We start from the raw sequence: 27,286 nt of genomic DNA on the forward strand, positions 1-27,286 counted from the left end.
AGCGAGCATGAAGTTAGGTCTTGCGGAGGGGGGGGTGCGTGTTGGACCGATCGTGGTGGGGGTGAGAGGGCGCCTGAGGCGGCAGCAGCACACCTTATTCTTGTGGAACCAACGACGCTGTCATAACCTGAGAAATTCGACTGCCACCCAAAATGGCCTCTCCGTCTGCTGTTTCACGCTGGCCTCACACAAGCCGGCAGTAACCTGGAGTTTTTTTGTGGGCTCATGAGATGCTTTCCTGCTTCCCCTGGGCTCACAAAAATGAACTTAAAATTTCCTGGACCGTTTTCTGAGCAGCATCCAGTGATCCGTTTGAGGGCTGGTCAGTGTCCGGTAAAACTAGTTGGCGTGAGCTCAGCCCATTTGTAACTTGGAACCTATTTTGCAATTTGCATTTTATTATTAATATTTATTTAGCATAGGCAGACTCGGCATATAATTCCAGCCTTTGTAGACAATGTTGTTGTCATTATTAGCCGATTGACTGGGATCTGAAGATTCTCTTACTCGGTTTGCTGGTTGCGTTATTAGTTTCATCAATAAATCGATTAGTCACAGGTGGCGCCGATGCATTGACATCCATTTGCATATTTAAGCAGCCTTATGCCTGTTTCAGGTGGGTGGGCTGCTTGCCCATTTACAGACCTGCCTGAATATTGCATCAGGTGGGCCTTGGGCATCAAAGAGTTGGCCAATGTGCCTCCTGCCCCCTACCCCCTCATCATGATTTTCAATTTCTGACTGTTAGTGGTAACAGATTTCACCATACTTTAACTTAACTTCAGTTTCCTCCCTGTCAGAAAGAAAATAATAAACTGCACCACACTGTCCCAGTCAGTGGGCTAAATAATACTTTTGTTTTTCTTTCTGGTCCAGTGCCTAACTGAAATCTGACCAGCTCTATTCTTAATTTCTAGCCTAGGCCTTGGCCTGCTTCTCACAGTAGCTCTTCCCAACTGATGCCCAACATGTGTCTCTTTGTACTTGTTGTGGCTTGCCAGTGGATAGGAGGTTGAAGGCGGAACCTCCAGCCCCTTTCCCATCCAGTGTTCGGCCATTAGAGCTGCCAATAATCTGGCTACTCACCACCACCTCCCCCTTCCCGGATGTGGGCTCCTACAGAGCTGAGAAGACTAAGACATTCCAGTCTTTAATGTGTCAATATTTCCTGGGATGTGTTTTAACGAATCCCGCCATGGCCTGAGGTCATTTGGACAGACGCTTCGTCTGACGTCCGACCCTCAAGTGACTGTCTTGTGAATTCTAATCCCTTGTAAGCAAACTTTAACTTAAAAGCACATTTTAATATAAATTACATCGAACCACCCTTCCCTGGTTAAATGGTTGAAAAGCCTCTTCTTCCACAGTAAAATCTTTCAGATGTGAGGCCACAAAAGTCTCTGTATTTTGGTACAAATTGGCACTAAAATAGCATAAGGCCTGTGGGCATGTGAAAAGCAAGAAATCTGGCGCAGCATGGGGTGCCTTGAAGCTTTAAAGCACCCCAAATTACACCAGATTTGGGGGAAGAGTAGAGAGAGAAAAACAAAATACTGCAGTTGCTGAAAATCTGAAACAGAAACTGCTGGAAGCACTCAGCAGATCAGTCAGCATCTTTGGAGCGAACAGACAGGTGAACCTCACAGGCGTAGACTTTCTGATGAAGGGTCCACTCCCTTACCGTTAGCTTGTCTGTTCTCTTCACAAACGTTGACTGGCCTGCTATGTGCTCCCAGCATTTTCTGTTTTGTTTTGAGTTTTGCTGTACATCTGACTCTGCTGTTCCTGATTGGAATTCTCCATTCTGATATGGCCAGTGGAACTGTGTTTCAATCTCCAGCCTCGCCGTCTTTGACAAGGGCAAACATTTAACTCACTGTATACATTCTGGAAAACAAAATTACACGCTCTGCAAGAGATTGTCTTCTGTTCTTTGACAATTGCATTTATTACTCAAATGTATAGGAAACAGAGGTCAGTAAGGGCTCACAAGTGCACCTTTACCAAAGTAACATACCATTAGCTAACAAATCTCTGTCTTTAGTCTCTGAAGCCCACTGGTGGAATATAGCAATTAATGCAGTTCGGCTTTATTTTTCGAACGTATGTGCAGCCAGGAAAGCAAGGCCATCTCGCTCCGTATTTTTGAGTCTGTCGTACAACCCTCCGAGAACTCTGCGTTCCTCCAACTCTTGTGCCTCTCCCGCTCTTTTCACCCTGTCATTGGCGGCTGTGCCTTCAGCCGTCTAGGCCCTAAGTTCTGGAATTCCCTCCATAAACCTCTCCTTCTCTCCACCTCTCTCTCTTCCTTTAACACCCTCTTTAAAACCTAATTCTCTGACCAAGCTTTTAATCACTGTTCCTAATATCTCCCTTCTTTGGTTCGGTGTCAATTTTTGTCTGATTACACTTCTGTGAAGCGTCTTGGGACATTTTCTACTTTGAAGACACTGTATAAATGTAAGCAGTTGTTGTTGCTTGTGTCGCTGTAGGCTATATGGAAGTCCTTCGAGTTACATTTCATTTAGTACAGTAAGAGTATTATTCATTATGTGTTTCTCTGAAGTTTAATTATAGGATGGAGGAAAGAAGTCAACTTACAGTGAGTTCCTCCTAGCTACACAATTCACTTACCATTAAACATTATGTTCCCCTTAGGAATATGCAATTAAGAAGAACTCACAATAAAATGTTCTCCAAGCAATGTTTCTACTGTAAAACAGAGATACTGTTTGTACTAAGCTACTTGAACTATCAGCCAGAGCAGAGGAACAAAACCAAATGTTGATGACTTGTGAGGTTTAATTTTTAATGATAAAAGTCCATGCATAATGATAATGTCATTTGTATAACCATGCTTAATACCTTAATTCCTACATTCTTGATAAGATTCGTCTGTGTCAGCGCATTGCTTTTTGTGTGTATATTTTTGTGCAACTGCTACATTCCTTCTTGTGCTGCCACTTTATAATAACGATCATACCATGCCCATGTGATTTTCTTTAAAGTGTGCAACTTCTTAAGGAGCTTCAACCAATTCCTTCAAGTGACTGAGAGCGAGGTGGCTCTGCCAGTAATATATTACGAAACTTGGCACCTCCATTGCATGTTCAGAGACTGAAGATTGATCTGCTTCACTCCATTGCATGAATTAACAGGACTTGCAGGGCCTCGTTGGTAAACTGGGATTTTCCCCTTGTTCAACTTACATTTATATAGCACCTTTAATGTAGCAAAACATCCCAAGGTGCTTCACACTAGTGATTATCAAACAAAATTTGACACCGAGCCACATAAGGAAACATTAGGACAGGTGATCAAAAGCTTAGTCAAAGAGGTAGGTTTTAAGGAGTGTCTTAAAGGAAGAGAGAAAGATAGAGAGACGGAAAGGTTTAGAGAGGGAATTGTGAAACTTAGGGCCTCGGTAGCTGAAAGCATGGCCACCAATGGTGGAGCAATTAAAATCGGCGAAGCGCAAGAGGCCAGATGTTCAGGTGTTTTTGCAAAAAATTGCACATCCCACACTGTGCAGATGTTTTCACAGACACAATGCTTGAGACGCATTAACGGATTGTTATTACAGTCATGTCAGGATTGGTTGCTAGGCTTTTGTTGCTGCAAATGGAATTGCATCCTCAGCAAATGCAGATTTCAAAACCACTTGCTTCTGCGATTATTTTATGGAGGCATTGATTATGATGTAAAGCATGTATTTTTCCGATTTTTCATTTGAAGGCAAATGTTGGGCCCAGGGGGAAGTAGAAATTTAAAATACAGAAGGAGAAAGAGATCTATAAGTGCATCACAAAACTTTAGACTTTCTTCCAAGTTCCTCTTTTGCTAAGACAAGAGTGAAAGGAAATGTGCTTCTAGATAACAAAATAATGAGGAGAGTGGACAAATTGGAAACTAGTAAATTCTTTTGTATTTAATGGGGAAGAAAGGACATAAAGGTTTGCTTTCAAGACTAGAAAACCGCTTGATTTTCAGCTTTGGAGAAGAAGCTTTTCACAGGAACCTGTTAATTTGTGGAGTGAACTGCCACCTCTGGCAGTGAATGCTGACTCTGTGAATTTTGAGTGAAGAGAAGCCGACAGTTTTTTGCTGCAGGAGGCTGTAAGGGGTGTAAGCTCAATGCTGGAGCAAGACCGTGTTAGTTGACTTGACACTTTTAAGGATAGAGAATCAGATGGTAATAACAGATGGGGGAACTGATTTAGCACCAATACTGTAGGCTGTTTTAACTCTTCGACTGCTCACGGGGAAATTCTTAGGCTGAATGGCTTAATTTGTTTTCAGCTCATGAGTTGTGAAACTGAAACAAAACCCAATATTACAGTAATAATATTGACAAGTGGCAGGTGACGTTCACTCCTCATAAGTGCAAGTCAATGACCAATCTTCAACAAGAAAAAGTCTAACAATTTTCCCCTGACCTTGAATGACATCCCCATCTTCAAGTTCTTCACCATAGGTAGCCTGGGGTCATCATTGACCAAAAGCTGGCTCAGACCAGAATCCAGAATTGGCTGGATCAGTCGATTCTGTCCGATTTTTAAAAAAATTACTCTTTGCTATCTAATATAACACATTTCTATGTTTTCTATACTTTATTTTCCTAAAAAGAAATTATTTAAAACATTTCTCTTACATTTTTGAGGTGGGAACAACTTTCAAAAAGCAGTTTATTTGTTGCTTGAGGACAGCCTTCAAAGACAATTTTTCAGTCAACTTAAAGCACAGAATGTAAAAATTAAGCTGGTCATATCTCTGAAGCCACCAGCACATTTTCTAATGTATAAAAAAGCATCCAACACAGGAGGGATTTTGCCAAATTAGTATATTTGTCAGTGGTCTCTAGTGACAGACAAGTTGGATTCTTCTGCAGTGCTGGAAAGGTTAGCTCAATGGGGTGAACAGTATTTAGTTCATTCAACAGATTCTCATGATCACACATTTGATATTTCACACCATTGAAAATAAAAGTTGCATTACATACGAGTGAAATTGTTAACTAGCTGTCACTTTGGGGAGGAGAAGGAATGTCACAGGAATGGTCAGAGCAGAGTGCTACATCACTGGTCTATCTTTACTAGAAAACTACAATGACTTACATTGTTACCTAAAGGTGAAAGCTGGGATGTGGTAATCTATTCATCACAGTATTACAGGGGTTTGGTGTCCTAATGAGAAAGGCCTTTCTTACTCGTTCTCACTTGCAGCCATTCTAGGCGTTATATCCCATCTATAAAAAGTTATGAATATAGAATGATATGAAGATGAATGGGAAATTCAACAAATTTGTGACAGTGGGTGTGTGCACGTGTGTGTTTATGTGTGGCACGGGAGGGTGATCGTATAAATTATAGCTAAGTACTAAAGCACAACTTAAGCACGAGATCAAGAAAATTCAACTGCAGTACAAGTGTCAGACTCAATACATGAATATCTTAATAGGAAACTGCCATGTTAATAACATAGGACTCCAAAGAAAGTATTCCCTTATCGTTTAAGCTGTGGGCTCACATCAACTAAGAAATGGGTTGAGATTGGTCAAATTTATTTCATCGTAAATCTTACACCAGGAAGAGACTTTCATCTCGTCATTCTGGATTGGATTCAAACCCATCCCTGAGATACTGTGCTTGCTTCCCAGCCTATGCTTTTCATCCTGGGCTCCGGATCAAATAGCACTTTAGGTGTATTCTAATCTACTGTTTGAAAAACCTTGACAAAGCCACTGAACTCATATTCACCCCTTCACTAGATAAATGTGTAAGGGCAGAAACTGACATCCAATTAATCTCATCACAGACAGGATCGCACAAACTGCTAATCCCACTGTTGGTTTGGAGACACCTGCCGATACTCTTGTTTGTATGTGGTTCCCTTTTACCCTGTCCAAGTCCAATTCATGTTGCTCTACATCATTATCACAACTGCAGACACTGCTGGACCTGTGTGAAAGCACAGCAGTTGCTGTTCAGCAATTGTCATCTCAGTTAAAATAGTCATATTGGAAATGACTGAACTCAAATACATCATAAACATCTTGTGGATTGCTTCACAGTGCAATATTGAATGAATTCTGCATTGTTAGAGGTGCTGTCCTTCAGCTGAGATGCTAAAGTGATACAGGTGGATATTAAAGATCCAATTGCACTGTTCAAAGATGAGCAAGAAGTTTCCCTAAGCCACGATTTTAACTCCGTTTCAGAAGTCATGCAGCCAGGGTCCAGGACGGAAGGTAAACCGTCCAGCCTTCCGCAGCACGAGGCCTGGGAGATTTTAACCTCTTTGGCCCTTTCAGTCTCTCACCCAAACCAGGCTGGGAAGCACTAGCCGGCCAATGGGCAGGAGCAGGATTCTGAGTGGCAGGATGACACCGTTGGGGACCTGAAGGAATGGTCCTTTGAAAGGTTTGGTCAAATTAGATTCAAGAAAGCTTTTCTGCCATGCACAGAATTTAAGCACAAGGGTTCATATTTACAAATTAAAGACAACAAATGAAAATAGGAAATGCAGGAGGAACAGGTTTACAAAAGGGGTGGTAAATATGTCTGTCAGATTACTGGCACAATTGATGGAAAAAGAAACATTAATGGGTTTCACAAAAGAAAATAGACAGGTTCTTGTCAACAAATGGTATCAAGGATATTAGAATTGCATCAAGGGAACATCATCTCCTGCCTGAAACTGTAGCTAAGTGAAAATAAACCAAGATAATCTACTATCTACAGAACTATTTTTGGACATGTTCAAGAGATAATGAGGACGTCCAATTCAATTATATATGAGTTGAGTCTGTTTTTAGTTGCTGAGTATTACTAACTGTGCCCATGAGCCATATTAATTTATATGTAAAATTAGCATTAGCTGAATATGAAGCTTCATCATAACTTTTATGGATTCAATTTCCTCTGGTAGTGTATTAGTTAATGTGGTCTCATAAAATGTCTTTGTGCACTATTTTAATACAGTTGTTAAATTGTTTGGGTTACAAGAAGAAATTAAGCCTCTTAAAGAGACAGGTATTCCACTGAATAGTCAGAAATGTGTTTCTTTTCTTTGGCTCTTTGGCGGTCATCAGGGTGTGGGAGGTTAGTGCTGGGAATGGGATATTTCTTTCGCTCTGGGCATCTGGCATCAAGCACCCACAGAGTAAATCTCATTCTATTCTGCCCCAATGAGGTACCTTAATCCTAAACCTCAGAAGAACAGCACTGTTTGCATCTGTGTAGATCTCACCCATGTTGTAACATTATAAAGTTCTGCTCCACTGAAACCCATAATGCAAGTATTATTTACAGCCCATGACCCTCATGTCACAACATCACTGTGATGTCATAGGATTTGACTTTTTTCCATCCACTTTTAACAATGATTAACAGATGTTTGTCTTATTTATTTCTAGGTCCACTGAGATTCATCTCACAGACAGAGTCAGTCTCTGCTTATGCAGGAGACATTGCCCTGCTGAAATGTGAAGTTACTGGTGAGCCTATGCCTTCCATTCATTGGCAGAAAAACCGCAACGATCTGAAGCTAAGTGCTGATGACACGCGCGTGGTGGTTCTCCCTTCTGGATCCTTGGTGATCAGTAAACTTCAGGCTGGGGATGGCGGGTCCTACCGTTGCCTGGCGGAAAATCCTGGAAGTTCAAGAACTGGGAATGATGCTGACCTTCAAGTTTTGTCTGGTAAGAGGATGTTAAGTGTTGAGGTTGCTCTTAAGCGTCATCAGTGCTGCAGGATAGAAAATACTTCCACTGTGCTCCATTGATGGGATACCCTCTTTTTGATGGATATTTGCCTTCATTAAAGGTTGTTAGCATTATGGAACAGAGGAGCTTCTCATTTTACACAGCCACAAGAAAATTACCCGTAACAAGAAATGGGGGAATTTTCTTCATAATTAAATGATCCAATTGTGCAGTTGCTGAGAATATGAGAAGTGTCAGTATCAGACCGGGTATACTGTAGTCAGTTGCAGAGTAAAGCTCCTTCTAATCAGCAACAATAATACGCCTTTGCACTAACCTCAGAACAGCATCCCCTACTGAAGTAATGTAACATTTCAATTTCCCATAGGAGTCATTCTCTGACCTTTTCAAGAGAGATTTTCAATGAAGTGCCAAGTATGACTGCCCAAAGCCATTTCACTTAAGACTATTACAACTAAGCAGATAGAGGAAAGTTTCAGCCTAGCAGTCAAAGCTGAAGTTGAATCCAGGTTCCATAGATGAAAGAACAATGTGCTAACTCATTATATGACAGAGGCACTTCATTGGCCATCCTTTTACTGGAAAGATTTGTATAAAAGGGCTACTAGTAGGTTTTGCAGTGATGACGTATATCAATATGTTGATGTGTACAGTGGTAGGATTTAGATTCATGCCTGCGATTCCCCACAGGATGAGTTTCAGGTCGTGGCCACCCGTTGAATATAATTTTTCATTCCCTCTCATGAGACTAACCATAACTCCCTTGTGGCAATCCTAATCATATTTCACAGCTGTTCATGCCTCATCCTATGCATATTTGTACTGAGCAAGAATTTCAATACCAACAACAGGCCACCAATGGGGAAACAGTAACCTGTTTCTTAGCAGTTAACATAGCTTCTATTCCTGCAAGTAAGCGGTGAATTCTGCCCCACAGTAATACGAAGAACCAACTGAGGAGGTTAAAGAATATTGCTGTGAATGCTTGGCTGCCTTAAGCAATTTATCTGTGCAATGACTCGTCTGATACCTGCTGTTTTAAACCTAAAAGAATTCTGAGTCCTGGTTTTCATGATCTTTATTCATACATAGATTTTAGTTTGATAGATGTTTGATATGCCTGAAGTCAAGAAGCACACTGGTATTGTTTTGTTATCAATGGCTTTTACCACAGTGCTTTATTTGGAAAGCCAACAGAGATTCATTAAATCTGTATGTGGTAAGACTGAGGGTCTAGTGTTTCTTTTCTCTCCTCTCATGAAGGTCGCGACTCATGTTGGGTTCGGTCTCTTTGGCATCTTATACAAATGGTCATTCTGCATGTGTGAGTGTGGGACATTAAGTGGGATCAGGCTTTTTGATTGTGAGCCATATAAACTAGGAAGGTCCCATAAGCCAATGATCATGTGGAAATCCCAGAAACCTAAGGTCATGAGGAAGTATAAAGAGATACTCACAGAGCTAGTTTTTACTGTTGAGAAAAAAAACAATGGGAGACGTGACCTTTCAAATGTTGAGAGGCATAGATTTCTTTCTTCTTTCTTCTTTCTCCTCCCCCCTGTAGGGAAGGAGAAAGGTCAGGAGAGCAATAGTGATAGGGGATTCTATAGTTAGGGGTGCAGACAAGCATTTCTGTGGCCGCAGACATGATTCCAGGATGGTATGTTGCCTCCCTGGTGCCAGGGTCAAGGATATCACTGGAGGGGGAGGGTGAACAGCTAGAGGTCGTGGTCCATATCGGTACCAATGACGTAGGCAGGAAGAGGGATGAGGTCCTGTAGGCAGAGTTTAAGGAGTTAGGAAAGAGATTAACAAGCAGGACTTCAAAGGTAGTAATCTCTGGATTACTCTCGATGCCATGCGCTAGCGAGTATAGAAATAGTAGGATAGAGCAGATGAATGCGTGGCTGGAGAGATGGTGCAGGAGGGTGGGCTTCAGATTCCTGAGGCATTGAGACCAGTTCTGGGGGAGGTCGGATCTGTACAGGCCGGATGAGTTGCACCTCATCGGAGCTGGGACCAATGTTCTTGTGGGGAGGTTCGCTAGTGCTGTGGGGGGGGCAGGGGGGTTAAACAAATTTGGCAGGGGGATGGGCACCAGAATGTAGCATTGGAAAGGGGAAACAAGGGGCACAAAGGACCAGGGCAGAAGGATAGTCTTAGAGTAAAAAATAGTAAGGTTTTAGATGGGATCAGACCAAGAGAGATTACAAGAAGGTCTAAGACTGTTCTGCGGTGTGTGTGTGTGTAAACACACGAAGCATGGTAAACAAGGTTGCTGAGCTGCAGGCACAAATAGCCACATGGGAATATGACGTGGCGATAACAGAGACCTTGCTCAAAAAAGGGCAGGATTGGGTACTATATTCCTGGATACAAGGCGTTCAGGAAAGATAGGAGGGGGGACGGTGACAGTATTGATTAAGGAGAATATTGCAGTGCTGGAGAGAGAGGATATCATGGAGGGGTCATGGACAGAATCTATTTGGTTAGCGTTAAGGAACAATAGAGGTGCCATTACACTACTGGGAGTATTCTATAGGCCACCAACTAGTGGGAAGGATATAGAGGAGCAAATTTGCAGGGAAATTACAGAGAGGTGCAAAAGCCATAGAGTAGTGAAAACGGGGGATTTCAACTATCCTAATTTAGACTGGGCCAGTAATACTATAAGGGCCAAAGAGGGGGCGGAATTTTTGAAATGTGTTCATGATAATTTTCTCGATCAGTATGTTTCCGGCCCAACGAGGAAGGACGCATTGCTGGACTTGGTTCTAGGGAATGAGACGGGCCAAGTGGAACAAGTGTCAGTGCGAGAGCATTTCGGGAGCAGTGATCATAGTATCATAAGGTTTAGAATAGCAATGGTAAACGACTCTGTCCACTCTAATGTAAAAATACTCAATTGGAGGAGGGCCAATTGCAGTGGGATGAGAACAGATCTGGCCCAGGTAAATTGGAATCTCAGCCGCCACAGCTTTTTGGGGTAATTGCACTGTATATGGTGGTGGAGGAGGGGGAGGGGTGGGAGTAGTGCAGTTTGTTCACTTTGTTGAAGAAGGGAGAGAAGGATAAATCAGTCTGTCTAATGGCACTTGAGAACAAACTGTTACATTCCATAATTCATTATCAAATTAGTGAGTGTTTAGAGATGCAGGGGATAAGCAAGGATTTGTTAAAGGCAAGTTGTGTTTGTTGAATTTAATTGAGTATTTTGAAGAAGTAGCTGACTGTATAGACAATGTGTATGCAATATTTATAGTGTATATTGATTTCAGAAGGTGTTCGATAAAATGTCTCACAGGAGGCTTGTTCACAAAAATTCAGGTGTATGATATAAGGCAAAATGTAGCAGCATATTAGAAAGTTGGTTGATGGACAAGAAACAATAGGTCATGGTAAATGGGTGTTGCTTGGATTGAAGAAGGGCTGAAAGTAATACCATAAAATGCACATTTAGTCTCAATGATTTGGACTTGTGCATAGGCAACATACTGTTGAACTTTGCAGAGGTCATAAAAACAGGCAGTTTGGCACAAGTGAGGGGTACTATAAAAGACTTTAGGAGGACATTGACTGTTTAGCAGAATGGTCAAAGAGAAGGCAGATGCACTTGAATGTGGAGAAGTGTGAGGTAATATATTTTGGAGGGAAAACAAGGAATGGGCGTATACATTCCATGCAAAGACACCGAAGGATGTGGAGGAACAGAGAGACGGAGGGTTTCAAATACGTTGTTGCTTGAAAGTTTGAGTGCAAGTAGATAAAGCCATAAAAGGTCCAGTAACATTTTGGGTTTTATAAACAGGTGCGTGGAATACAAGAGCAAAGAAGTAATGATAAATGTATACAAGGCAATGGTTAGGCTATGGTTACAGTATTTGTGCTGTTTTGGGTGTTCCATTATATAACGGATATTAAAACCATAGAGGTACAGGGAGATTCACCTGGATGATGCTAGAGATGAGAAACCATAGTTGAGAGGAAAGACATTGGGACTATTTCCACAGGAGCAGAGAAGGCCAAGAGATTTAATAGAAGTTTTTAAAATTATGAAGGGTTTTGATAGAGTGTCTAGGGAAAGACTGTTTCCTCTGATTGGGGAGTCAGTGATGAGGGGTCAACAATTTAAAATTGTCACTTAGTGATTGAGGAAAGAGGCTATGAAAAAATTCTTTATGCAAAGGGTTGTTGGAGCATGGAACGCTTTGCCACACAAGTCAGGGACTATTACACCTTTAAGGGAAAACTGAATAATCATTTGAAGACTAAGGGGAGATTTAATAGAGGTTTCTAAAATTTTGATAGTGTGAATAGGGAAAGACTATTTCCTCAGTGATGAGGGGTTATCAATGTAAAATTGTCATGAAGAGAGTGAGGAGAGAGCTGAGGAGAAATTTCTGCACACAGAGAATTGTTCAAGCATGGAATGCTTGCTAGAGGGAGTAGTTGATGCAGCGACTGTTGCACTTTTTAAGGGAAGACTCGATAAACATATGAAACAGAGGAACATACAGCGCTATGGGGAAAGAGTAGGGCAGGGAGATTAGTTTTGCATTACTCTGGTAAAGAGTTGGCACAGACATGAAGTATCAAGTGGCCTCTTTCTGTGCTGTAAACCTCAATGGTCTGGAGGACAGCAGGCCAGGTTGAAATAGTAGAGATGATGTTTTTAGAATGTATGATATTTTGGAATTTGTACAATTACATTTGCGGAGTAGGGAGTATTTATGTAGAACATTGCCTCAGCAGTTTAAATAGGCGGGTTAGAATTCATGATGGGGTAGTTTGCACGTGATCTGTGGATGAATAGTATCAGTGCGGTGTGCACATTCATTTTAACTGACGTGTTCTGAAACGTATTAAGGAAATGGCTTCAACAGTTCTGGTTCAAATGTGACTTACAACGCCACTACCATATACAATTTAGAATCTGTAGCATGGCTGAAATTAATTCTCCTCCCTCCAACAATTGGCTAAATTGATTATTTTTAGTCCACCAGTCTAAAAGATTTACTGATGGTACGTGGGACTAGGGTTTGTACCTCATGGTCACAGTGATACCCTGGAACTCGCCTCAGGAGGTTGGAGAGGAATTACCCAGATGTTTTCCGCTTATTTGGCCTAGGGTTTTTAAAAATCTGTGTTTTTGCCTCTCTCAGGAGATTACATGATTACTAATGGGAGGGAACACTGAGAGTCACGGTGCTTTGTGCATCATGACAGCTTGGGACAGGCTTGATGGACCAGCCGCTCTAATTCACATACAACAAATTACATTGAAGTGCAGTGACGTGTTGTCATGTTGTCATACACAACAGTCACTTTACACACAATAAAATATTACAAACAACAATGAGATGGAAGACCGGTTAACCTGTGTTTGATGGTAGCGGTTGAGGAAGGTATGTCGTTAAACCTACTTCGGAATTTGTGAACTAGCGTTCATGCTGCACAAATTAACCATGACAATTTAGACTACCACTTTCCATATGGCAGTCGATCAGTTTATCAACTATAAGTCCCTTAGTCCCAGACCCATGTCACTTTTTCAGCATAACTACAGTGGCTGTATAATATTACCAGCAGATTTGAAAGTGCATTCTGTAGTAGATGAAAGGAGCCATCACTCGCACTGTCAAAACAACTACTTTATCAAACCAGTACCCTATTAATTTGTCAACAAATTGCTGGCTGTTGTATCTGTGCAGCACATATAAACAGCAGCTGCTATAGCTGCACAGTACATCAAAAATGCAACATTTAATCTCCCACTTTAAAAGATTAATTTAATTAAAATGACAAATGTTTAATGTAATGCACTATTAAGAAAACATAATGCGTTCAGTACTTTTAACATGCAATAAGTAAATTACTTTGCAAAATAAAGAGTTAAAAGTATTTGGTGTTCAGAGCTGTTGTTGAAAACTACTTAACGCATATCCACTTTGAAACCCTTCATCGTTTTTATTTTTTACAAAGTTAATTTATAGCTTATAACTTTTCAAAAAGAGATGCATATTTAAGTTAAAATATTCCAGACACATACTGAAAGCTGAATGTGTGACACCGTTAAGGCATAAATCGTGCTGTTACGAATATACTCGTAAATAATGTTTTCTTTGAACTAAATGGTGAATGGAGCAGTGATATTAGGCTGCCTGCAGTGTGTGCTGACAAAGCTAAATACTACATAAGCTTGACCAGCATCTACCATCAATATCTTTAGGTATCTATGTGATGTGGAGAGGGATTTTTGAACAGTATATTTTCTTACTGCCCAGTTTTTTTGAATGGGCGCACTAATTGGAAGTTGGGTATAACGTTTTCTCATATGTGCCCACATATGGTCGACATAACGCTAAGAAAGAGCTTGCATTTACTGTATATAGTAAATATATACGATATATTCTATTATAGTATTTCTTCTATTTGGTGCTGTGAGCATAACATTAGAATGATGTATTTGACCTCGCTCTACAGGAGACATATCCATATGATACCATTTAGAGATCCCGCAATCAAAATTTAGAAAACTTCTGCAAGTCCTTTCAAAGCGGAGAATCTGAGGAGTTCCATAAGTATCCCAGGTCTCATCTACAAGACATCGCACCTTTGTTCAATTAATTTCCTCCCCATCCTGTCCATCACCATAGTAAATAGAATCAATGTTCTGTGGTCAGCTATGCCCAAAGAATGTCTCACAGATCAGTCCAAGCTCTCCTACTGTTTATAAGCTTTATAAATAATCTTGACGAGAGAATTGTAGAACTATAGTACCATTAAAATTTACAATAGCAAAAGAGGCCTTTCAGCACATTACCCCTGATTTAACCGGGTGTGAGGGGGAACGGTTCACAGCAGTCAGGTAAGTCGGGGGGGTGATGGAGAAAGAAAGCCCAGGGCCCGAGGTTTCCTTGGTTGGGGGGGGGCTGGAGGAGCACTCCTGTTCCTTCTGGCCCACAAGGAAACCTTCTTTCAAAAAAATGACTTCCCTTTTCGTCCCTCTTCTGGGCCTGCTGTTCCTTCATGCCGGGTTTCCCTAACGAGCCACCAACCTTGTGACACAAAGTTAAAATTGCTGAGTGTTATCAAACCCTTGCTTTTGTATTTTAATGATGCCCCCGCTGGTCTGTGGGCAAAGGCCTCACACGCCTTCCATAACCTGGGAGTTAAAATGCCAGCCGGCGTGAGTGCAGTGTCAAGCCGGAGGGCAGGCGCTGCCTCTGTTTTGCCCTCCTCCCCACACATTCTCATTTGCGCAAGAGGTTAAAATTGGCTTTATTGAGTCTGTGCCAGCAGTGCCATATCTGAAGGTGGTACCAAGCTGTGTATGAAAGCAAGATATTCTGAGAAAAGGGATATAATTGAGAGAGATCCATGAACATCTACAAACTCGTCAGACTAACTGTAGATTTAATATTGATCACTGGAAGACAATCCACATTTGTACTAAAAATAACAAACACTGTTAGCAATGAATGGCATATCATTAACACTTGGGGGGAACTTTCCACTTGTTTCCGCTAGTTTTGCGCCCAGATTCCAGTGCAATCCAGACGAATCGGCCGAACCAGTGCAAAAGATCTGGGAATTTGAAACATAAGTGAGTTACTCCCAAAACCACTTACATTTGTGTTTTCCGTGATCTTTCACATTGGTTCAAGATTAAATTTGCCGGAATCGGGCCCCGCCCACAACACTGGCCACGCCCCCAGGTCAAAATTGCGAGATTGCGTTGGTTTGAGGAGGGTTTTCAAATTGCATTCATTTTCTTTGGCACACAGGCGCTAGTAAGCACGTTTTAAAAGTTTCTTCATTTCAAAAAATATTTAATTTACTAAGAAGCTGACCAGTGTACATTAATGAAACTATTAAATAGTTCAGTATAGATTTTTTATGTCATTTTCAGTGATTTTTAATCAGGTTACTCACAGGCGGAGGACTGGACATACTTATTAAAAATGCTTATTTTTGGTGATAAACCCATTTTCAGCTGTATCGATAAAACTGCACCAGGTTAACACTCTTAAATACATCAAGGAATGCTTTTCAATGGAAAAAAAAGAAACAATTACATTCTATTACGTTGCCCGATTGCGCTGGTTCATGGAAGATTTTACATTTGTGATTATGCAAATTAATTTTAGTGGAATCTTGAAATGTAACCTAACCGACACAATTTCAAACGCATTGTGGGCGCAATGTCCCACTGACAACATTGGAGACACAATTGAAGGGTAGAAGTGTCTGAAGATGTCAGCAATTTTTTAGAAAGGTCTCAGACTAAACAGGCTTTCAACAGATTAATGTTTGGGGCCATTATGGAGGGAGAGGAGACCATTCCTGGGCTCTCTCTGTCCAACCAATGAAGTAGGGGGCTTGTCGACGCTACCTGGGGACAACTGCCATGCCTCTTCTGGTGGCCCCTGGGGTTTGCAGAATCAGTGGCGACAAGTAGGAAAATCAGGTGGCTTGCTGGGCCCTGCGTCCCTGCCATCATGTATATGTGCCAGTTGGGGAAGGGGCAGCCACAGGCCTTCCTTACTGGGGTGGTGGAAGCAAAGTCAGGTGGGAATATGGGGTCAGACCATGTTGTCTGATTCTCCTGCAATTTTCACCACTATCTCACCCGATTTGGGGCAGGTTAGTGATGGAAAATCCTACTCCAAAATTCTCCTAAAGCACTGATGCGGTATTAATGCAATGAAAAAAAATTCAGACATCGACAACAAGGATGGTGCTCTTGGAACTGTTACCAACATGCTCATCCATGCCATTGTTACCTCTAGACATGACTATTCCAATGTTCTCCTAGCCGGCCTCCCATCTTCCACCTTCTGTGCGTGAGTGCAAAAGGCAAGGCTGAAGCGTTTGCAATCATCTTCAGCCAAAAGTGCCGAGTGGATGATCCATCTCGGCCTCCTCCCGATATCCCCACCATCACAGAAGCCAGTCTGCAGCCAATTCGATTCATTCCACGTGATATCAAGAAACGGCTGAGTGCACTGGATACAGCAAAGGCCAAGGGCCCCGACAACATCCCGGCTGTAGTGCTGAAGTCTTGTGCTTGAGAACTAGCCGCGCCTCTAGCCAAACTGTTCCAGTACAGCTACAACACTGGCATCTATCCGACAATGTGGAAAATTGCCCAGGTATGTCCTGTCCACAAAAAGCAGGACAAATCCAATCTGGCCAATTACCACCCCATCAGTCTACTCTCAATCATCAGCAAAGTGATGGAAGGTGTTGTCGACAGTACTATCAAGCGGCACTTACTCACCAATAACCTGCTCACCAATGCTCAGTTTGGGTTCCGCCAGGACCACTCGGCTCCAGACCTCATTACAGCCCTGGTCCAAACATGGACAAAAGAGCTGAATTCCAGAGGTGAGGTGAGAGTGACTGCCCTTGACATCAAGGCAGCATTTGACCGAGTGTGGCACCAAGGAGCCCCAGTAAAATTGAAATCAATGGGAATCAGGGGGAAAACTCTCCAGCGGCTGGAGTCATACCTAGCACAAAGGAATATGATAGTGGTTGTTGGAGGCCAAACATCTCAGCCCCAGGACATTGTTGCAGGAGTTCCTCAGGGCAGTGTCCTAGGCACAACCGTCTTCAGTTGCTTCATCAATGACCTTCCCTCCATCATAAGGTCAGAAATGGGGATGTTCACTGATGATTGCACAGTGTTCAGTTCCATTCACAACCCCTCAGATAATGATGCAGTCCGTGCCCGCATGCAGCAAGACCTGGACAACATCCAGGCTTGGGCTGACAAATGGCAAATGACATTCGCGCCAGACAACTGCCAGGCAATTATCATCTCCAACAAGATAGAGTCGAACCACCTCCCCTTGACATTCAATGGCATTACCATCGCTGAATCCCCCACCATCAACATCCTGGGGCTCACCATTGACCAGAAACTTAACTGGACCAGCCACATTAATACTGTGGCTACAAGAGCAAGTCAGAGGCTGGGTATTCTGCGGCGAGTGATTCACCTTGTGACTCCCCAAAGCCTTTCCACCATCTACAAGACACAAGTCAGGAGTGTGATGGAATACTCTCCACTTGCCTGGATGAGTGCAGCTCCAACAACACTCAAGAAGCTCGAGACCATCCAGGACAAAGCAGCCCGCTTGATTGGTATCCCATCCACCACCCTAAACATTCACTCCCTCCACCACCGGCGCACTGTGGCTGCAGTGTGTACCATCCACAGGATGCACTGCAGCAACTCGCCAAGGCTTCTTCGACATCACCTCCCAAACCCACGACCTCTACCACCTGGAAGGACAAGGGTAGCAGGTACATGGGAACAACACCACCTGCACGTTCCCCTCCAAGTCACACACCATCCCGACTTGGAAATATATCACCGTTCCTTCATCGTCACTGGGTCAAAATCCTGGAACTCCCTACCTAACAGCACTGTGGGAGAACCTTCACCACACGGACTGCAGCAGTTCAAGAAGGCGGCTCACCACCACCTTCTGAAGGGCAATTAGGGATGGGAAATAAATGCTGGCCTCGCCAGCGACGCCCACATCCCATGAATGAATAAAAAAAAACTTGAGCTCATCCAAATCTCTGCTGCCCCTTGAGCTCATCCTAACTCGCCTCAATTCCTGTTCACCAATCCTCCTGTACTCGCTGACCTACATTGGCTCCCGGTCTGGCAACGCCTCGATTTTAAAATTCTCATCCTTGTTTTCAAATCCCTCCGTGGCCTTGCCCCTCCCTATCTCTGTAACCTCCTCCAGCCCGAGAACCCTTTGAGATCTCTGTGTTCCTCCAATTCCAGCATCTTGCGCATCCCTGATTTTAATCGCTCCAGCATTGGCGGCCATGCCTTCAGCTGCCTTATGTGGCTCGGTGTCAAATTTTGTTTGATAACGCTCCTGTAAAGTGCCGTGGGAAGTTTTACTATGGTAAAGGTGCTATATAAATGCAAGTTGTTGTTGTTGTTAGCACCTTCAGGAGAGGAAGGAAGGAAAGGGAAGAAAGTTGGAGGAAAAGGGTTTGCTAACTTATGAAATGTATAGCCACCTAGCATAGTGGACTCAGTTGAAACATGCATAGAGGAAATGGATGAATATCCGATTCAGCAGGCGCTAGAGTGATAGGTGTTTGAGCAAGGACAACTCAGATGATCAGCTTGAGTCCTAACAGAGGACTTAAATTATGAAGCATCCCTGATGAGCTGAATGCCCTTTCCCATCCTTAAATTCTTATGTTGTTGTAGCGCACAAGCATAATCAGTAATTTAAGCTTATTCTTTTAATTCTTGAACAGTGAAACGTGTAAAGGTTGAGGCTATATTCTTGTGAAGTGCATGACAAACAGAATCAATATAGTATTGACCATTTTGACAATCTTGGCAGCTGGATGCAAAATTCTTGCCAGCTCACCAGTGTAATGCAAGTGAATTTTCAGTGTTAAATCACTAGCAAAATTACAGCTAGGAGGTTAAAGGTCATTTCAGTGGTTCAGAGCCCTGATACTCACCCTTCCATCAGTCATTGGCCTCGTCAATTTTGCTTCTGATTGTCAGTATAACGGAGAGATTTTGCCTCTGCCGGTGCTGTAAGCAAAATATTGCTGTCATATGAGCCTTTCCTTTTGGTTTGTCCTCTTTAAATTCACCTGAAGAATTCAAACTTACACTGGCTTTTACTCCACAAGTACGAAAACAACACTATGTGGGAAACTTTCAACTGCCAGCTGTCCGTTTCTCGACCGAATGTAATGTATCCAAGTTTGCTGACAATACAAAGCTAGGTGAGAAAGTAAGCTGTGAGGAGGATGCAAAGAGGCTGCAAAGGGATATAGACAGGTTAAGTGATTGGGCAAGAACACAGGAACATAAGAACATAAGAAATAGGAGCAGGAGTAGGCCATATGGCTCCTCGAGCCTGCTTTGCCATTCAATAAGATCATGGTTGATCTTCGACCTCAACTCCACTTTCCCGCCCGATCCCCCTATCCCTTGATTCCCTTAGTATCTAAAAATCCATCAATCTCATTCTTGAATATACTTAATGACTGAGCATCCATAGCCCTCTGGGGTAGAGAATTCCAAAGATTCACAACCCTCTGAGTGAAGAAATTCCTCCTCATCTCATTCCTAAATATCTGACTCCTTATCTTGAGACTATGCCCCCTAGTCCTAGACTCTCCAGCCAGGGAAAACAGCCTCTCAGCATCTACCCTGTCAAGCCCCCTCAGAATCTTATATGTTTCAATGAGATCACCTCACATTCTACTGAACTCCAGAGAGTATAGGCCCATTCTACTCAATCTCTCCTCATAGGACAACTCTCTCATCCCAGGAATCAATCTAGTGAACCTTTGTTGCACCGCCTCTAAGGCAAGTATATCCTTCCTTAGGTGAGGAGACCAAAACTGTACACAGTACTCCAGGTGTGGTCTCACCAGAGCCCTGTACAATTGCAGCAAGATTTCCTTATTCTTATACTCCAACCGCCTTGCAATAAAGGCCAACATGCCATTTGCTTTCCTAATTGCTTGCTGTACCTGCATGTTAACTTTCTGTGTTCCGCATACAAGGACACCCAAATCCCTCTGAACACAAACATTTAATAGTTTCTCACCATTTAAAAAAAATTCAATTTTTCTATTCTTCCTTCCAAAATGAATAACGTCACATTTCCCCACATTATACTCTATCTGCCACCTTCTTGCCCACTCACTTAACCTGTCTATATGCCTTTGCAGACTCTGTGTCCTCCTCACAGCTTACTTCTCATCTAGGTTTGTATCATTAGCAAACTTGGATACATTAAACTTGGTCCCTTCATCTAAGCCATTAATATAGATTGTAAATAGCTGAGGCCCAAGCACTGATCCTTATGGCACCCCACTAATTACAGCCTGCGATTGAGGTTATTCGCTTTGGTGGGAAGAATAGAAAAGCAGAATATTTTTTAAAAGGTGAATTAAACTAGTAAATGTTGGCATTCAGAGGGATTTGGGTGTCCTTGTACACGAATCACAGAAAATTAACATGCAGGTACAGCAAGCAATTAGGAAAGGAAATGATATGTTGGCCTTTATTGCAAAGTGGGTTGGAGTACAAGAGTAGGGAAATCATGCTGCAATTATACAGGACTTTGGTGAGACCAGGCATCGAGTACTGTGTACAGTTTTGGTCTCCTTACCTGAGGAAGGATATATTTGGCTTAGAGGGAGTGGAAGGAAGGTTCACTAGATTGATTCCTGGGATGACCGGTGTGTCCTTTGAGGAGAGATTGAATAGAATGGGCCTTTATTTTCCAGAGTTTAGAAAAATGAGAGGTGATCTCATTGTAACGTATAAAATTTTTGTAGGGCTTGATAGTGTAAATGCTGAGAGGCTGTTTCCCCTGGCTGGAGAGTCTAGAACTAGGGGGCATAGTCTAAGGGTAAGGGGTCAGCCATTTAGGACTGAGATGAGGAAAAATTTCTTCATTCATAGAGTTGTGAATCTTTGGAATTCTCTACCCCAGTCGTTGAGTATATTCAAAACTGAGATCGATAGATTTTTGGATACTAAGGGAATCAAGGATATGAGGATAGGGTGGGAAAATGCAGTTGAGGTAGAAGATCAGCCATGATCTTATTAAGTGGCGGAGCAAGCTCGAGCGGCCATATGGCCCACTCCTGCTCCTATTTCTTCTTATGTTCTTATGAAAAACATGCGACCAGCAGTTGAAAGTCTAGTGGGGACCTTGTACACTTTCCTTTAATGGGCAGCCAGCAGTCCTGCCCAAAACAGGCGGGAGGTTCTTTAAATATGCAAATTGGTGTCGTATGCCTGTTGGAGGATTGAAAGTTTCAAGGATATATGAGTGAAGAAGGCATGGAGAATGCCACTCCAATTTCTCCAGGCATTGAGAGCCCTAACTGGCAATCCGTAAAGGAACTGCTGAAGACCTCTCTCAACAGATGAGCTTTTAAAAGTTTCTTGTGGGTCTAGGAGGAGCAGGAATGCTCCTCTGGGACCGACAAAAAATCTTCTGGCCCACTGCTGCCTGTTTTCACCCCCCTCGACATCTGTATGATAATATCGCAAGTGTAACTTCCAGACTAAAGGGGAAGGGAAATCTAGCGGGAATACTTTTTTGATCAAAGTGCTACCCTCATTTTTTTTATATTGAAAACCTGTGTCCCTATTTACAAATCATGTTTTTTTTTAATTACCAATTTTCTCAACACCACCGAGAGCATGTTTGGTATCCTTCACTGCTCTGTGGCTCCCTGACGTCACTGTTGGGAGGTATCCTATGCATTGTAGAGTAGCTCCAATGGCTGCAATAGAGACTGCATCTTTAGACTCCCCTGACTGCCAATCTAGAGTCACCTGGCACCAGGTCACCACATTGTTAGTTGGGAATGCAGGAGGAAGAGCATCTAAAATGGCATGCTAGTTGCTTAGGAGGAACAAGGGAGGAATGTTAGGAGGAACATAAGAGACTGTTAGCTAAGATAGAACCCCTGGAATCGAGGGAAAAGTATGGACTTGGTTAGGAAGTTGGCTGAGCGAAAGGCGACAGAGAGTAGGGATAATTGGTAGGTACTCACATTGGCAGGATGTGACTAGTGGAGTCCCGCAGGGATCTGTCTTGGAGCCTCAATTATTCACAATATTTATTAACGACTTAGATGAATGCATAGAAAGTCTCATATCTAAGTTCGCCGATGACACAAAGATTGGTGGCATTGTAAGCAGTGTAGACGAAAACATAAAATTACAAAGCAATATTGATAGATCAGGTGAATGGGCAAAATTGTGGCAAATGGAATTCAATGTAGACAAATGTGAGGTCATCCACTTTGGATCAAAAAAGGATAGAACAGGGTACTTTCTAAATGGTAAAAAGTTAAAAACAGTGGATGTCCAAAGGGACTTAGGGGTTCAGGTACATAGATCATTGAAGTGTCATGAACAGGTGCAGAAAATAATCAATAAGGCTAATGGAATGCTGGCCTTTATATCTAGAGGACGAGAGTACAAGGGGGCAGAAGTTATGCTGCAGCTATACAAAACCCTGGTTCGACCACACCTGGAGTACTGTGAGCAGTTCTGGGCACCGCACCTTCGAAAGGACATATTGGCTTTGGAGGGAGTGCAGCGTCGGTTTACTAGAATGATACCCGGACTTCAAGGGTTAAGTTACGAGGAGAGATTACACAAATTGGGGTTGTATTCTCTGGAGTTTCAAAGGTTAAGGGGTAATCTGATCGAAGTTTATAAGATATTAAGTGGAACAGATAGGGTGGATAGAGAGAAACTATTTCTGCTGGTTGGGGATTCTAGGAGTAGGGGGCACAGTCTAAAAATTAGAGCCAGACCTTTCAGGAGCGAGATTCGAAAACATTTCTACACATAAAGGGTGGTAGAAGTTTGGAACTCTCTTCCGCAAACGGCAATTGATACTAGCTCAATTGCTAAATTTAAATCTGAGATAGATAGCTTTTTGGCAATCAAAACACTTCTCACCACGATGGACGTCTCGGCACTCTACACCAGTATCCCCCACGATGACGGCATCACTGCAACAGCCTCAGTACTCAACACCAACAACAGCCAATCTTCAGACGCCATCCTACAACTCATCCGCTTCATCCTGGATCACAATGTCTTCACCTTCGATAACCAGTTCTTTACCCAAACACACGGAACAGCCATGGGGACCAAATTCGCACCCCAATACGCCAACATTTTCATGCACAAGTTCGAGCACGACTTCTTCACTGCACAGGACCTCCAACCAATGCTATTCACCAGATACATCGACGACATTTTCTTTCTATGGACCCACGGCGAAGAATCACTGAAGAGACTACACGATAACATCAACAAGTTCCATCCCACCATCAAACTCACCATGGACTACTTCTCAGAATCGGTATCTTTCTTGGACACACAAATCTCCATCAAAGACGGGCACCTCAGCACCTCACTCTACCGCAAGCCCACAGACAACCTCACGATGCTCCACTTTTCCAGCTTCCACCCCAACCACGTCAAAGAGGCCATCCCCTATGGACAGGCCCTGCGAATACACAGGATCTGCTCAGACGAGGAGGAACGCGATGGACACCTACAGACACTGAAAGACGCCCTGGTAAGAACGGGATATGACGCTCGACAGTTCCGACGGGCCACAGCGAAGAATCGAATAGACCGCCTCAGAAGACAAACACGGGACGCAACCAACAGAGTACCCTTCGTCGTCCAGTACTTCCCCGGAGCAGAGAAACTACGCCATGTTCTCTGCAGCCTTCAACATGTCATCGATGATGACGAACACCTCACTAAGGCCATCCCCATGCCTCCACTACTCGCCTTCAAACAGCCACCCAACCTCAAACAGACCATCGTTCGCAGCAAATTACCCAGCTTTCAGGAGAACAGCGTCCACGACACCACACAACCCTGCCACGGCAACCTCTGCAAGAATGCCAGATCATCGATACAGATACCACCATCACACGAGAGGACACCACCCACCAGGTACATGGTTCATACTCCTGTGACTCGGCCAACGTTGTCTACCTCATACGTTGCAGGAAAGGATGCCCCGGAGCATGGTACATTGGCGAGACCATGCAGACACTGCCACAATGGATGAGCGGACACCGCGCAACAATCGCCAGACAGGAGGGTTCCCTCCCAATCGGGGAACACTTTAGCAGTCAAGGACATTCAGCCACCGATCTTCGGGTAAGCGTTCTCCAAGGCGGCCTTCGAGACACACGACAACGCAAAATCGTCGAGCAGAAATTGATAGCCAAGTTCCGCACCCATGAGGACGGCCTCAACTGGGATCTTGGGTTCATGTCACGCTACACGTAACCCCACCAGCAGGAAAAAAAAGTTACCTGTTTTTAATACAACTGGACATTCTCTCTCTCTCTGCCTTTCGGGTGTCTCTCTCTATCTGTCTGTGTAATCTGACCCATTGTGTATTCAGTATACTGGGATGTACTGTTTTCCGTGGCTAACGTGTCTGAACACCAACGACACCTTTGATTGGTGTGATCGTGTCCCAGCTTAATATAAGATATGCGATTTGAGAACCTTTCACTCACTCACCTGACGAAGGAGATAATCTCCGAAAGCTTGTGATTTTCAAATAAAACAGTTGGACTATAACCTGGTGTTGTAAGATTCCTTACAAAAGTATTAAGGGATATGGGCCAAAGGCAGGTATATGGAGTTAGATCACAGATCAGCCATGATCTTATCAAATGGCGGAGCAGGCACGAGGGGCTGAATAGGCTATTCCTGTTCCTATGTTCCTATGTTCCTTTAGATTTAAAAAACTGAGCGTATCTGTTTTGCGGCAAGATTAGTTTGTTTCCATCTGGGCAGGTGAACAAGTTGGCGCTGTTCCGTTGATTCCATTGATTGCAGCCAGCGATATCCCTTTAAGGCGAAGCTGTCACATCATTGGTGATATAGAAAGAGCAAATTGAGGATTTCTGCGTTTGACTGTGCATGTGCTGTCAGCAGAACTTGTTAGGCTCAACATTATTTTAAAAGCAATTTCTGGGCAAATATAGTATAAGCTGCACAAATGATTACTGTTGAATTCTTTCAAGGGCCGGGGTGATTCACAGCAATGGCAGAAAACTAGCTGATTATTGATCATTGAAGATTATTCTGCTGATAGCTTTCTGTATGAAAAGTTGCTGGTTTTTAAGTTAACTTGAGCAGTGATTCTGTGGTTCAAATTCGGTTGGTATTTGGATTTGTTTTATCGGTATAGTTCGAATAGTTCCAATTTGGTCAGTGAGATGTGTGACACATGCAGAAACCCATCACTGTGCTTCAGAGTCCCAAACCAGGCTACTGAGAGATCCACACAGGTAAAGTTTTCTGTTTGTCTGTTATAGAGTGCACACTCTCTCTCTGTCAGGACAGTTAATGAAGAAGCAAGTCATTCGGAACCCAAGGTATTGATGGAATGTAACCAGCTGAAACCATGCAGTTTAGAAGCACAGAGCACTGGTAAGCTACCCGTTGTTTGTCCAGCAAGGATCACTGTACCCGTTAGGTATTTGGCTTGCAGACTTAACTGGAGCCGTGTGGGAAGAATTCTAGCCTCGAGTGACAGGCATACCCTTCCGGGTCCCATTAATGAACTAGGCTGGCTGGTCAATCGTCAACAGTACTGTGGAATACTGTGGACTCGTCAGATATTGGATTACCTAGTCTGCTATTTGGTGTTCTTATGGTAGGTATAGACCTGGTTCTTTGGGGGTCTAGGAATAGACATATATGTGCCTCTCTGCAGGTCTAGTAGAATATGTTACCCTATGGTGGTCTCAATTGATGACTGACAATCTGTTTTTCTTTGTAACCTATCAGACAGATTCTGAGTAATCTCGCTGTAGCTCTTAGTGGGTATCCGTCTGATTCCCTTGGCACTCTCATAAAAAAAGCAATTGGGTAAAAAAAGAAAGATGTGCATTTATTGCACCCTGATCACATTCATTAGTGATGACTCAAAGCACTTCACTTACAATGACTTACTTTGAAATGCTGTGACTGTTGTTTATCTGGCAAATATTGTAGCCTGAATGCACACATTATTCCAGGAACACCAACGAGGGACACATTAATCTGTTTTACTAGTGTTGGTGGAGGGAAGAATGTTGGCTGGAACATTAAGAGAACTGCCTGTTCTTTTCAAACAGTACCACAGCATCTTCTAGCCCCAAATGCTGCTTGATTAGTCCCCAGATGCTGGTGAGGAAGACTTGGTCAGGGTTGACTGGGCTGAGGTTGTCTCTGTCTTTTATTGAAACAATACCTAGTAATAGGTCTGTCTAATTTTTGTTCACTTATTTTTGAATTTGGTAGTCATTGTTTACAACTGTGTGGCTTACTAGGCCACTTCAGAGGGCATTAAGAGCGGTATCATGTGTAGCTCAGACCAGGTAGGAGTGGCCAGCACCCTTCCTTAAAGGACATTAATAAACCAATTGGGTTTTTTCCTGGTACCAGCCCACAAATTGCTAGATTTATTGAATTCAATATCACAACTTGCCATGGTAAAATTTGAATTTAGGTTACTAGTCTACTACCATACCAATCCATTTTTTTGCACAAAATTCCCATTTTGTTGTTTTATTTATGTTGAATTGAATTGAATTGAATTGAAATTGATGGATAATTCTATTTTTTAAGCACAAAAAAAACCTTAATATTCTCAGGAGTTAACCGATTCCCGAGAGGCGGTTGCTGTGTTCATCCTGTTGGTCTAATGCAAACTCTCTCCATTCATCATAGCAGCCCAGTTTATTCCTACTTTTGATTGGGATTCAAATCTTTAGAATTTTCGACATTCTACATCTGATCCCAAGGTCTGAGTTAACCTGAATCCCAGTGCAGGGATTAAGTACTCTTTAAGTTTGTTGTTTGACTTCTCAGCCAAAGGATTTGCTCTTAACTAAAATTGCTGTCATCTGTAATACAACTCTCTGTCGCTAATTGATCCAAAGGTTTATATAACATAGGTAGTTATATATTGTTTTCAAATGCAT

General features: G+C 42.8%; 1 protein-coding gene across 1 annotated transcript in view; it reads left to right on the top strand.

Annotated features, from left to right (window-relative positions):
- The window catches only part of dcc (DCC netrin 1 receptor), a gene marked incomplete at its 5' end in the record, with an annotated part of 787,692 nt that overhangs the window by 155,608 nt on the left and 604,798 nt on the right, over window positions 1-27,286 (top strand). Inside the window, one exon of the mRNA XM_067983624.1 lies at window positions 7,415-7,699. Coding sequence (XP_067839725.1) covers window positions 7,415-7,699 — 285 coding nt within the window. The remainder of the gene's footprint in view (window positions 1-7,414; window positions 7,700-27,286) is intronic.

The sequence above is a fragment of the Heptranchias perlo genome, chromosome 1 (assembly GCF_035084215.1).
Source record: "Heptranchias perlo isolate sHepPer1 chromosome 1, sHepPer1.hap1, whole genome shotgun sequence".
Taxonomy (NCBI): Eukaryota; Metazoa; Chordata; class Chondrichthyes; order Hexanchiformes; family Hexanchidae; genus Heptranchias; species Heptranchias perlo.